This window comes from Colossoma macropomum, unplaced genomic scaffold, assembly GCF_904425465.1.
Source record: "Colossoma macropomum unplaced genomic scaffold, Colossoma_macropomum, whole genome shotgun sequence".
NCBI lineage: Eukaryota > Metazoa > Chordata > Actinopteri > Characiformes > Serrasalmidae > Colossoma > Colossoma macropomum.
In genome coordinates, this window is record NW_023494790.1 from 5610315 (window position 1) to 5624724 (window position 14410).

The 14410-nt window shown below is 39.0% G+C and overlaps 1 protein-coding gene across 3 annotated transcripts; it reads right to left on the reverse strand.

Annotated features, from left to right (window-relative positions):
• Nucleotides 1–1670: 1670 nt before the first annotated feature.
• Nucleotides 1671–13650, reverse strand: dydc2 (DPY30 domain containing 2). Of its 3 annotated transcripts, none has more exons than XM_036571679.1 (9): nt 13560–13650; nt 13159–13306; nt 11822–11932; nt 9021–9143; nt 8518–8646; nt 5569–5712; nt 4289–4393; nt 3851–3988; nt 1671–1804 (listed from the first exon to the last, which is right to left on the reverse strand). In XM_036571679.1, exons 2-9 carry the CDS (start codon nt 13303–13305, stop codon nt 1778–1780), a joined length of 924 nt encoding a protein of 307 aa, XP_036427572.1. In that variant the 5' UTR covers nt 13306; nt 13560–13650; the 3' UTR covers nt 1671–1777. The 3 variants fall into 3 exon arrangements, with proteins under 3 accessions (XP_036427572.1, XP_036427573.1, XP_036427574.1); XM_036571680.1 differs by lacking the exon at nt 13560–13650 and adding an exon at nt 13446–13556; XM_036571681.1 differs by lacking the exon at nt 9021–9143.
• Nucleotides 13651–14410: the final 760 nt, after the last annotated feature.

Sequence of the window (14410 nt, forward strand, 5' to 3'; positions counted from 1 at the left end):
CCTGAGGGCCCAAAGATCACGGCCAGCAAATACCGTTTTTTGCGCTTGTCCCTTACATACAGAGATTTCTCCAGATTCTCTGAATGTTTTTATGATATTATGTACTGTAGATGATGAAAAGCAAAAGCTCTTTACTGTTTTATGTTGAGAAATGTTATTCTTGAATTGTTGCACTATTTGATCGTGCAGTCTTTCACAGAGTGGTGAACCCCTGCTCATCTTTACTTCTGAAAGGCTCAGCCTCTCTGAGATGTTCTTTTTATCATGTTACTGACCTGTTGCCAATTAACCACCAGGTGTTTTTTTTAGCATTACAAGCCTTTTGTTGTCCCATGCCCACTTTTTTGGAACATGTTGCTGGCATCAAATTCACAATGGGCATATATTTTTCAGAAATTTCTGTTTCAACTTTTGACATGTTGTCTTTGTACTATTTTCAATAAAATATAGGGTTTAAATGATTTGCACATCATTGCATTTTGTTTTTATTTACATTTTGCACAGCGTCCCAACTTTTTTCGAAATGGAGTTGTAGAATAATATTAATATGACCAATTTTACCAAACAGAAAATGTCAGGTGGCACAACCACACTAATAAAAACATCACAGTTTATTATATTTTAGTTTTTTTCTTTGTACAAACTTGTATTAACTACCCTTTTGAAAATGATGTTTTTCAAGGGTCTTTAGTAAAGACAATAGTTCTATATAGAACCATGAACACTCAAAGAACCCTTTGCATATTTAAAGACTTCTTTGCATCGTTAAAGAGTTCGTCAGATTGATGGAGAATGTTCTGTAGATGGTTCTACAGAGAACATTTTTGAAAAGGGTTCTATATAGCCACCAAAAAAACACGATTGACATCATAATAATAGAAGAACACTTTTTGGTGCTATATAGAACAATGTCAAGCCTGTCACAACAGAAGAACGCTTTTTGGTGCTATATGGAACCATATAAAACACTCTCCATCAATCTTAAGAACACTTTAACAAGGCAAAGAACTCTTTAATCACAAAAAGGGTTCTTTGAGTGTTCATGGTGCCATATAGAACCATTTTCTTTACTAAAGAACCCTTGAAGAACCATCTTTTTAAGTGTGTAGTCTTTGTACTTAGACACCTATAAAAAAACTTTTTGAACTCAAGTTCAGAGGTGTGCCATTATTCATCACTGTTAGAAATAAAGGTTCTCTGCAGGTACATTTTTTGTTCATCAAGGTACAAACAATGTAAATGTTCCCTCAAAGGTACAACTGTGGTTTTAAGGTCCAATTGTGTCCCTTAAATACGTTTTTTTCAGGTGAAAAGTACATATTTGTACCTTTTCATAACCAAATGTTTTAAAACAGAACAATAAAATAAAAAGACTGGAGTCAAGACAGGGTGTGTGGAGTCAATACACCTTAGAAAATATAACTACATAACTATGGAATTTGGTGCAATTATGTTCCATAACTAAAGGTACTGAAGACGTACCCTTGAAGGTGCCACCTCAGTGAGATTTTTTTTTCAGAGAGTGGCCCAGTCACACAGTGGAGGTGGGACGTCATAGCTAGGAATTGCTGCGCTTGTCTGGATATTTCTGGGTGGTGGTCCTCTCTTAACCTAGCAGTGACAATGATGTGTGTTTAAAAGTTTTAAAAAATGACTTGAGTCACACCATGTAGAACTGATTAATGTGTTTATATATAAGAACGTACATTAAATATGCATATGGCTCTGAAAGAGGAACTGTAGGTTATTGTATAAAAGCATTTAGAGAAAATCTTCCTTAGTTTTCGTCCTCTTCATTCTCCTCCTGCAGAAAGAAGAGAAAAATAATCAGTCTCACACTAAAATGTCTCAGATTATGAGATGCTCACACAAATAGGACAACTAGACATGCTATAAGTATCCCCAGCTGCGTTCGAAGCCATTGTAAAATCCATGATAAACACACACCTATGACCGCGAATAATCCTATGAATAATCCTTGACTCTCATGCTGCTCACATGGACCACCGAGTGTACTGATGAAGTAAAAACCTGATTTTTGTTTAAACTGAGGGGCTGACAGCTTATGTCGTTAACTAGAATTAGGCTGGTCAGCTAGCTAACAGGCTAAAAGATAGCAAGCATGATAAACAACTCCATCATTAATGTCACAGGCTTGAATTAAAGTACTTACAGTATGATTAACTGTAAAACGTCAGTATAAAAGTCTAAAAATGTCACTTGAATGTCTTACACGCTTCAAATGTCCGTGTTTCAGTCACAAGTCGCGTCAAACCCAGGCTGAGTCCCAAACGGCTCCATACTCCCTAAATACTGTGCTATGAAAGAAATTCTAGCCTCTACAGCCAAATAGTGCAACATTTATCGAGTGTGGATGTGTCTGAGTCCCAAATGACTATTTGTTAGCTGTATTTTGCACTGTTGGGCTGCAGGATCCAGTATTTCCATTCCTACGTAGTGCGCTACGTAGGAAGCAGGGAGACTTTAAAATTCAGCCCCAGTGTGAGAAGAGGGGCACTGCTGGATTGGTGTTAAATTCGATTCGTGGTGGGAATTTGGTGACCAAAAAGAACTTTCAAAATCAAAATCCTTTCATTAAACAGTGCTGTGTTATCAAACGTTCATTTTTATACGAGAAAAAGTTTTAAAATTCATGAAATGATCGCAATATACAGCGATCGGCAACCGAACGGTCATTGGTTGCTTGGCAACGATACTATACTCTAAAGGAACTACATTTCTTGGTGGAATACTTGTTTATGACAATTATTATTATTAATAACAATTATTTTCTGAAAAATTGTGTATTTTATCATATTTCGCCATTTTATAAAACCAATACGCTACTTGAGGCTGTGCGTTACTGTGATTTTATCACAGGGAAGAACACCACAGTAACGCACAGCCTCTAGTGGTTTATTGCTTTAATATTTGTGAGGAAAAGAATCAACTTTTTACTGTGTGACTCTTTCCTCATTTCTTTTTTGTGCTTAATTTCATTCTGTTGTGTTGGTAACAGCATCTGCACTGCTTTGTGACTGGTCACACTTTTGAGCTTCATCATTTAGACCAATAAACTTCAGTCATGCTGGTAGATCAGGCATGTCAAACTGGGTTCTTTCTGGACAAAAGCTCTGTGGAGATCAGTGTTTTTCCTTGTCTAAAGCCAATTTTACAGCAGCACACCACTTGACGCACTGCGCTGGCCACAATATGCACCAATATTCAATGCAGCCTTTTACAGTCACCGCGTGATGCAGCACCGATGTTTATATACTTATTTTTGATTAATTTGGTTAAAATCCTGACAGCTTCATGTGATGCAAAAGGACTGTGTCAGTGGAGTTACACTTGAACCTTTAAATTATTTTAAAACTGAAATAAAATAACACAAAGAATGTACATTTATAACTTTCTACATACAATGTCATTTTGAACTAAAGTGTCAATGGAATAAAGCTCAGTCATCATTTTGATGTTCTTCAATATAACAGACTTGGTTTTACACTTGAATTACACATCAGCATTCAACCCATTTGCAACTGCATTGGTAGGATGACTCAACAATACTTTTACTTGAGCACGGGTTCAGACTACTCTACCCACTTCTGTGTATGCCTTTATTCTGACCCCTCAATTTCAAAAGGTGGTCAAAGTGGGTTGGAATCAATGAGTTGCTGACATTTATACACATACAGCTTTACTGTGACTGCAGCAAAACCTAACTGACACATTGGGAGCGATGCAAAATCAAAGCAAAGTGAGCTGCACTTTGTGTGAAGTGCATATACTTGGTGCTAAAACTCTCAGTCATGGTAAAAAAAAAAAAACAAACAGCATGAAACTTCACCATGTCTTCCTTCAGCTCTGAGGGTGTTTCTTCCGGTTTGGGAGCACTGCTTTCCGGCGCGGGAGCACTGCTTTCCGGCACAGCTGCTGTTTGGTCTTCAGCTGTGTCAGGGTGGGTGTTCTCAGGGTCATTCAGGCCCTGTCCAGTCGGTTACAGACCAAAGAAAAACACTTCTGTCATCCAGTCTGTTTTTCACTGCTTGGAGAGTGAAATTCCCTCTCCTTCTCTCTGTCTCAGCCTGTTTCTCTCTGTCTCAGCCTGTTTCTCTCTGTCTATGCCTTTTCTTTCATGGTTTTGGGTTGCTCCTCTGTCTTTTTGGCTTAATCTGCTATTTCTTCAGCTCTTCTTTCCATGTAAGGCCAAGACACTGTGCGTGAGCTTAGAGTCTGACTGTAGGCATGGTGAATGTAAATTAAAGTATAGTAATAAAACTGATACCTGTGACTCAGATAGTGCTGGAGAATGCTCCTGACTTGGAGGTTCTTCCTCAGGGACAGCGTCTGCTGGGTTTAGTGGAGCTTGTGCTGAGTCATCATCTGCTTGCTGCAGGAAATGATATTAAAAAACTCTTCAACAGAGCAGTTTTGCATTAAATTCAGCATTTTCACATTCTTCCTATAAAGTGATCATCGCTGTTTCTAGCAAATCAGATATTCGCTTTATCTTCTCTCAGTTTCTGTCTCTCTATTTTCCTACTATCATCCTCTCTCTCTCTCTCTGCTAAGGTGTCAGTCTCTCTCAGTACTCTCTGGCACCTTTGATCCCATTTCTGAGACCTGAAAGAGCTCCCTCTACAGTCCCGAAGAGCGAAAACAATCCTGGCTGAATCGAATCTTATGCTCATGTAAAATAACTCCAGTTTTAAATTAGTCACATTCAAAGATTGGACCATTTTAAAGGAATGGTTCGGAAAAAAATAAAAATGACACAATTCTTCACTAAACCCAGATGTATTTTATTAGCCAAGACATATCTTGTTTCCAAATTGTGCTTCTTTAGTTTAGCGCTGGAGCTGTGAAGATAACGTTGCTAACAAACACTAGAAGTCAGTAGTCACCCAAATCTTTTCTGTAAATATGTCCTCAAAACTCTCAACCCGCTCAAATAGCTTCCAGGTCTTCATTAAGGTCGCACAGACTTGTCGATATGGTTTAGGACACAATATCACTTACTGTGAACTATAAAAATGAACAAAACCTAAATGTGCAGCTGAACTCTTCAATCAGACGTTATGTTCTCAATTTCTTTTTAGAAATAACTGTTAATGTTGAATTTTCAAACTGAAGGTTTATTCAAGATTCCATTATTTGAAACAGAGACAAAAGAAATCATAATGCAAATGTAATCTAGTGTCCACATACCTGTGTGACATGCGTGCACATGAAGGGGAGTTGGATTCTGCGATGGAGTCAGAATTCAGCACAACACCTGCTGCCTAAAATGGCTAACTGCATTGTTCAGGTATACAGTAAGGTTTTGTTCATTTTTATAGCTCACAGTAAGTCATGCTGTGTCCTGAACCACATCGACAAGTTTTAATGAAGAGCTGGACGCAGTTTGGGGTTGAGAGAAGTTTTGAGGATGTATTCAGCGAAAACGATTTGTGTGACTATTGACTTCTAGTGTCTGTTAGCAAACATAATTGTGTTTTTTTGCCAACCCATTCCTTTAAATTACACCAAATGGAGAACTCCATAATATGACATTTGAACAGTCACCTCCTCCTCTGACTGGCTTTGGCTTGGCTGGGTGAGGGGACTGACAGGTGGAACTGCAGTATGTATCTCAGATGCAGATTCATCAGGCTTTACTTCTGCATCGTCTGCATTCTCTACGTCCAGAGACTGTGGTCTGTCTGCATCCTAGAGTAAGACATCATCAAGTGAAGTAAAGAGATAGTAACGTTCAGAAACTTCGTCCCTTTAGCTTCTGCATTCATACTGTACTGTTCATTTCTTTCCTGCTTAACCTCTTATTCCCCAGGGTATATTTTGGTTTGTCCATGAATTTACATGCCCAAATCTTAAGGCAAATTATTCAGTAACTGCATGAAATAAATGTACATTTTTATTTTATTTATTTATTTTTGTTTTGTAAAAGCTCCCCTTATATTAACAGAACATGTGTATTATGATCATACATATTGCTATATGCTTACAATTTACTGCTGAAAGCCAAAAATCTTAGACGCTCTTTGTATTATTTTATAAAAATAATTTTTACAGAGCAGATCACTGAAGAGACGCCATCTGTTTATAGTTTATAGCCCAGATTTGTGGAAAAATGGGTCGACTTTCAGTAGGAAAAAAAATTGTGGGTTCAGCTTCTTTTATTATAAGGGTTTAAAACTACATCACCCATCTATTTGACTGGAAAGAAGACAGTTACAGCTCTCATACGACCCCCACCTTTTGAATGTAGCTTATGAAATATAAAAGCTATGAAGAATATGATGAAGTGTGTTTTGGAACCACCGGTGGTCCCAAGGAATTGAAGAGCTTTTTAAAGCAACAGTTCATTTAAAATATACAAAAGTACACAGTTCTTCCCTCTAATGTAGTCAATCAGTGAAGGCATATCTGGCTGAAATTTAGATTTTAATATAGACTTACATTCATGCAACAGCAATGCACAGTGTTAGCTGGCCTATAGCATGCATGTAGTTAGCATTATTTGTGTTTCAGAGGCTGCATTACAGAAACGTCCTCTTTTGTCCTACGTTAAGACCTGACAGGATCAAGATATGACTGCTCACAAATTCATATCACAGAAGCAAATCTAATCTTAATTTAGGAATTTTATCTTATCTTACAGCATCTTATCTCAAGTTATGAAATCTTAAACTGCTCGATCGAACCTGACATTCAACTGTCATGTCTGCTACCAAGCAACTGGCGGTATGTGCACAGCTGAAACATAAACAAGTAATCAAAATAGTGTTAAAAATGTAAGTTAGCTAGCTAGACAGCTATGTTACTGATGGAAAAAAGTCAAGAGAAAACTAAACAGCAGTAAACTGGATGTTAGAAATATAGTGACAGCGCCCCCCACTGTTAATCAGAGCATCGCTGCTCCTCAGTTTCAGTTTTGCAAAAGCTTTAGCTGACTGTGAAAACATTATACCTCCTAATAACAGACACACATTCAGGTCTCTCTCCTCATTATTCACCTCCATCATTGCATAATTTTATTCGACGAGTTTGCTACAACTTTAACACACGATAACAATAAAAGGGGATGGTGGAGATCATGTCTACATCATCATGATAACACAAAGTAAAAAAAAAAAAACAAAGGTAAAACCACTGTTTTGAAATATAGATAAACGTAATATTATACTAGTTATGATTATGGTGAATTATGCTGTCATGCTGTAAAATGATAGAAACACATGGTTAAAGCAGAAGTTCATCACTGGGGTTGTCCTAAATTTAGGACAATATTTACGAAATTTTGTTTAGTTAGGATGTTTCAGTAATATTGTTTTCTTATCTAGAGTTAGGATAAGGTTATGAACTTACGCACTGTTGCTCTGTAATAGCTACTGTCCTTAATTCAATCCTACACACATAAAAATGATGGCTCTTCAAGGGGTTTTATGTAAGAAAAATGGTTCTATATACAACCATGAACATTTAAAGAACCCTTTGCAATAAACCTTGGTATGTCAAAAGCCTGGGACTTTAAGGGGTTAAAGCGTTCTTTGCATCATGAAAGGGTTCTTCAGATTGAGGAATGTGTTGAATATGGTTCTATATAGAACCTTTTTGAAAAGAGTTCTATATAGCACCAAAAAGAACCCTTTTTGGTTCTATATAGACCCCTTTTCAAAAAAAATACTATACAGAACCATATTCAACACATTCCTCATCAATCTGAAGAACCCTTTCATGATGCAAAGAACGCTTTTTGTTTGATGCAATTTTGTATTTTTTATTTGTTTGGGGCAATAATAAAAACAATCAGTGTTTCTTTTTTTTTGTTTTTTTGACCCCACAATCTTTAAAATATTCACGTCTACCAAACGGTCGAGATGGCACTTTATGGCATATATAATGACTCAAAATGTGCTCTACCAAATGGTTGAGCAGAACATTAAAGGGTTAAGGGGTTAGTCATGTGTAATACGGCACCAGGAATCCAATGACATCAGAGAATCCAGTGACATTCAGGGGTAAAATGCACCCAGGACAATATGTATTGGGTCTGGAACATTTTTGTTTGGAAATAAAAACACAATTTTTCTTATAGGCAAAACCAGATCAGACAGATCAGACAGTGCAAAATGATGCACGAGTTCTAATAGTGTCATAGCGCTACTGCAGAACTAAAGAAGAAAACATCAGACACCATACGTATCTTGGATGACTGATCACATTTTAGGTCATAGGGAGATTGTGTCGTTCTGAATCCATCATTACACTGAATCACCACGGCCAATAGTGAGGGGAGCTGAAGCCAGACTACTTCAAAACCTTCACTGGTTAAAAATGCTGGTACTGTACCTGAGCAGGATGCTGTTAAGACTGCCTCTCCTGTCCTGTACTTTCAGTCAGCAAAGTGAAGTCTATGAACTACTCCTGTATTCCTCTCTCTTTCTCTTTTTCTTTATTTCTTTCTCACTCTCCTGTGCAGTGTGTATAAATGATTATTAAATGAAATGCTACCGTCTCCGTGGGCCCTTGCTCAGAATCCTCAGGTCTCTGCACATCCTCAGTCTCAGCTCTAGAGGGCGATCTCTCCACATCTGCAGGCTGCTGTTCTGAGCCTGTGGGATCGACAAGGCTGGATTCATCCTGGAGACAAATCCACAAGAAGGAGAATGCTTAAGTTTTCTTAGTATAGTTTATTACATCTTTTCCAGTCTTGGGCTCACTACAGTAGCCTACTCTGCTGGCTTTGAGGAATGTATTTTTAAAGAACCCATACTGTGCGCTTTCCTTTTTCCCCCTGAAGTTTGTATGCAAGGAAACTCATCTGTTTCCATGATATTGGCCCTTTAATGCTGCTGCTTTTTGTTCACAAAGGTTCAGAAAGGCCATCTTTCATGCTTTTTCTCTCACTCTACAGCTGTTCACTGATCATTCACTTCCTTCCCTGCCTGTGTGCGTCTCTCTCCTAATGAGTGTTTCTCATGGTGTGGCGCAGTGGTGCGATAAGGGTGCTTCACCTCTTCCAGTGAATGAGGCTGCGCTGGTGGACGTTCGGTTCCTTCTTCTGACTGAAGCTCTACAGTCCTCTCAGTTTCAGCGGGTGCTGCATCATGCAATGGTGCGACAGGGTCAGCTTTGTCCTTGAAATGAATTATACAGCCATTAATGCCTCATTAAAGCACTGATGAGTGAAGTGAAAAGACCAGTGCACCATCAGCAGCCAAACGGAGAGAGTTTTCCTCAAGGCTGCGCTCATGGTGAATATGTTTGGAAAGATTTGGGCAGAGGAAACCACAGGAATAATATTCCTTCTGCCAGGTCCTCCCTCTTCCTCCTTTTAATTTTTTTTTTCCTCCTTTTGTTTTATTTATTTGTAACCAAACAGCAGTATCCAGACGCGTGCGAAATGAGTAAAAAAGGTTTTATTATCGCTAAGCAGGCTCATTGTCAATACACAGGCAGGATCAAAACCAAAAAGCGGAGTAGGATCACAGTGGTGATCATAACACCAGGCGAACAAAACCAAAAGGACAAGGCAAAAGACGTGGTCGAAAAACAGGCCGGCAGGTTCAAAAAACACAGATCAAAAAGACAGGGCAATGGTACAAAATGGGCAGGTAAGAGGCAAATCAAAGAAGCAAAGGTCAGATAATCAGAAACATACAGACAGAAATAAACGCTCAGTAAGTTTGCTGGGAAACAATACCTCACACTGACTCTACCTACAGCCCTGGCTTAAATACTAAGCTAAACAGATCACATGATAAAAGCACAGTTGAAACAGGTTAATACTCTGGAGACTTCGATCGCTGACAGGTGCGTGAGACATTGTCTGAAGTCACGTGATCCTGGTACAGGAGTCTTTCTCTGACTGCGACTCGGCATGAAGTCTCTCAGTCACATGACCTCCCAGAGTATTCTGGGAAATGGAGTCGGACTCTCCCTGAGCGTTCGTTACATGCGTGACGTTATCTTCTTTTGATTTTATTTTGATTTTGATTTTATACATTTACATTTTAGTTAGGCTTTAATTATTGTTTGTTGTGTTCTACTGTTTTTTATGTATTTTTATTATTAATGTTTCTTTTTTATACTTACTTGAGTCATTTTTATTATTATATTTACTTTCATTATTTGATATGTTCTTACACATTATCAGTCCCTTTTTCCTGTATCAACTCGGCAAAATGTAAATGAGGGTCACCCTCAGTGTCCTCCGAGGTTGAATAAAGGTTGATTGATCTGGTCATTAAAGGGCCCAGATCCCACATTTGTCTTGTAATGTTTTTTTTCCCCAAAAGGTCCACTTATGACACATATGTGAGAAATAAATTCTAAAAATGAGAAGTGATTAATTACGTTTCATTAAATTTTGAAATGTAAGCTTAAATAATTAATGCAATCTATGTAACTGGTATTTAAATAAGCATTATTAATCTTTTATTAATTGTTGAAATAAAATAATTTAATTATCTATTTAACCATTTATTTATTTACTCATTTCATGGTTGCTGCTTTACTCTACACTTTGAAATAATTAAATATGTCAGCATCATCCAGTGGGTGGGCTTAGCTCCAGTGTATTCAGGTTGATTGCTTTGGCCTGCTGGTGTTGCTCCATTCACTGATGTGCCATGAATTCGTTAGAAGTGTCTTACAACAGAGCTGAATCAGAAGGTGGAAACCAAGACAATCATGAGAGTTTACTGAGGTGGTAGTGGTTATTTCTGCCCTCTCTGACCGAGATATAGAACACAGAGTAGCTTCAAACCTTGAAGAAGGACCGAAGAGGCAACCATGAAATAAATAAAAACATGTTTAAATAAATAAAGGTTTAAATAATTTGTTAAAATATTATAATTCAATAATTAATAAAATATTCATAATATGCATTTAAAAACAATTAAATAGATTACATTCAATTATTTAAGCATATGAGCTGCTCTCACGCGTTCACTCAGGTTTGCTGACGGTGGAGCGGAGGGGCGCTGACATCTCAGGAAGCTCATGTCTCTGTCACCTTCTGGCTCTCCATCTTAGTGAGGCTGTAATAGCTCGACCTGCCGGAGTCTCTGCTTCACTCTCTTAACACTGTATACTGTAATCAGTCTGTATTAACAGAACTATCTGTTGTGTGTTTTCTTTGCCGAGCTGAACAACTGCCCATCCTGTGTGGTCTGATTCTGTTGCTTCATCTGCTTCATCTTCATCTGGGTGTCTTCTGGACCAGTGTAACCACCCTAGAGCTTTCTGCTGTACAACACCTGCATGAACTGACCCTCCTGATGATGCTGCTGCTGCACAGACTTAAACTATTTAATCAGAGCCATTGCTTCACCTGCTTTACCCCTTTTCTGTATTTTTAATATTTTATATTAATAGTAAAACCTAATTCTCTGTTCATTTTGCTCTTGTGTTATTGTTTTGCTATCCGGTGTCAACCAGAGGAGGATGAGTTTCCCTTTTGAGTCTTGGTTCCTCTCAAGGTTTCTTCCTCTCACTCTTAGAGAGTTTTTCTTGCCGTTGTTGCCACTGATGACACTCATGGGGGTTCAGATCCGGATTTTCCTGTAAAGCTACTTTGCGACAACACCTGTTGCGAAAAGCGCTATATAAATAAACCTTGACTTGACTAAATTGTGTACTGTGAAAATGTCATGATGTATTGTGATGCTATGTTTGTGCCATATCACCCACCCCTAGTTTCGCTGTAAATAAAGCTGGGTGCTTTCTCTGTAATGTATCACCAGCAAGCGGCACAATTTGCATTCTCTCCTATTCTCCACGTCTGGTCTCTCTCTCTCTCTCTCTCTCTCACCTCCTGTTCAGCTCTGATGCACTCCTCCTCTTCTCTCAGTTGTTTCTGATGCAGTTCTTCCTCTCTGGCTCTCTCCAGCTCTTCCGCTAGCTGCTTCTCATATGCAGCTCTCTGAGAAAAGGCCGTGGAGCATTATATTAGTACATAATGAACTAGTGGCAGTGTTATGTCATTGTATTTATCTATTTAGCGTGTCTCAGCTATTTATACGATTGACTGCTTGGACGCTAGACTTATTGTTCAGTTATTATCTGAAGATTTTTTATTCAGTAACTACCAAGAATTATTCAGTAACCGATATGAAACTATGTAAGTTCTGTAGTTATGACAGTGGAGAATTGAAGTGTAGGCCACACATGGATCCTGAGAGTTTACATGGTTCAGTTATTCAAAAACAATTTATATTTGTCTAGGTGGACATCATTTCTGAAAACTAGTTGCAGCTTAGTGAACGATTACATTTCGTTAATCTATGACAGAGTAAAACTTAAAGCAAAGAACTTGGTAGAAGTGTAAACATTAACGAATGAACAATAATGAAAGTTCCACTGCAGGTTCCACTTTTTGGATCTAATGCAGTTTCAAGCAGGTTGGGGTTTGGTTGGTATAGGTTGCTATAGATTCCTTTGTCTACCTCTGTAAGTTTTAGAATCAACACAGACCTTACAATTAGGCTGACAGATGGCTAAATCTCTAAAGTTCATACACTAACCTAAATATATTTGATTAATAGTGTCATACTGTATAAATTAGTACATATGTTCAAAAAATTGTAAACGCCTAGACATCCATTTCTTGCTTTCTGCCTCTACTCTTCTGAGAAGGCTTTACACTAGATGTTGGAACATTGCTGTGAGGATTTGACAGCATTCAGCTATAAGAGCATTAGTGAGATCAGGTACTGATGTTGGATGGTCAGTTCTGGATCACTCCAACTCATCCCAAAGGTACTGGATGGAGCTCCATCACTCCCGAGAACGCAGTTCCACTGCTACACAGCTCAATGCTTGTTAGCGACCACCACAGAGCAGGTACTATTTGGGTGGTGGATCATTCTCAGCACTGCAGTAACACTGACGTGGTGGTGGTGTGTTAGTGTGTGTTGTGCTGGTCTGAGTGGATCAGACACAGCAGTGCTGCTGGAGTTTTTAAACACTGTGTCCACCCACTGTCCACTCTATTAGACACTCCTACCTTGTTGGTCCACCTTGTAGATGTAAAGACAGAGACAGTGGCTCATCTGCTGCTGCACAGTTTGTGTTAGTCATCCTCTAGTCCTTCATCAGCGATACATGTATTATTTCAGCCCCGTGAATCTCTACATACATCTGACCCACCTTCTCTGCTCTCTCCAGGTTTTCTCTGTATTTATAGATCCACTGTGCCAGGAACTCAATCGGATCTGCGGGTCTCTGCTCGATTACTTCTGCCAAACCTTCCACAAGACATTTCCCCAGTTTCTGTTTCAGGTACGCAGAGTCCATCCTGGGAGAAAAAGCAACGAAAAACAAAAAAAGAAAGAAAGAAAAGACAGAATTAACGTTACTGAGCTGATCTAACAATCAAACCAGCAATAGCTGCACAGCACAGTCCAGTCCAGCCTCAACTCTACCGCAAAATTTACCTCGTTATTACCGATATAAGTGTGTTAAACAGACTTGTAGGTTTATTTATTAGTATCTTGGTAAATAAATGCAATTTTGTGGAACAAAAGATGTGAAGCTACGAAGCTACTGACTTCAAATTGTCCGTTTATTCAGCTCTGGTTTGTCATCTCCATAGCAACCGCGCAGCGCTGTATGCCTTCCCCGGCGATGCAAACGTGGACTAACGTTCCGGGCTAAAATGTTTGTTATACATAAACCGATCAGGCATAACATTATGACCACCTCCTTGTTTCTACGCTCATTGTCCATTTTATCAGCTCCACTTACTATATAGGTGCACTTTGTAGTTCTACAGTTACAGACTGTAGTCCATCTGTTTCTCTGCATACTTTGTTAGCCCCCTTTTACCCTGTTCTTCAGTGGTCAGGACCCCCATGGACCCTCACAGAGCAGGTACTATTTGGGTGGTGGATCATTCTCAGCACTGCAGTAACACTGACGTGGTGGTGGTGTGTTAGTGTGTGTTGCGCTGGTCTGAGTGGATCAGATGAGCTATCGTCTCTGACTTTACATCTACAAGGTGGACTGACGAGGTAGGAGTGTCTAATAGAGTGGGCAGTGGGTGGACACAGTGTTTAAAAACTCCAGCAGCACTGCTGCGTCTGATCCACTCGTACCAACACAACACACACTAACACACCACCGCCACATCAGTGTTACTGCAGTGCTGAGAATGATCCACCACCCAAATAGTACCTGCTCTGTGAGGGTCCATGGGGGTCCTGACCACTGAAGAACAGGGTAAAAGGGGGCTAATAAAGCATGCAGAGAAACAGATGGACTACAGTCTGTAACTGTAGAACTACAAAGTGCACCTATATAGTAAGTGGAGCTGATAAAATGGACAATGAGCGTAGAAACAAAGAGGTGGTCATAATGTTATGCTTGATCGGTGTATGTATGTATGTATGTATGTATATTT

Bases quoted from the DNA above. Each gene is read 5' to 3' on its own strand.
- dydc2 (XM_036571679.1), bottom strand. From the start codon at position 13,305: ATGGACTCTGCGTACCTGAAACAGAAACTGGGGAAATGTCTTGTGGAA. The intron at 9,144-11,821 runs GTGAGAGAGAGA...ATTCATTTCAAG, and splicing joins GCATCAGAGCTGAACAGGAG to GACAAAGCTGACCCTGTCGC. The intron at 1,805-3,850 runs GTGAAGTTTCAT...TTCTTTCTGCAG, and splicing joins CAGAGCTGAAGGAAGACATG to GAGGAGAATGAAGAGGACGA.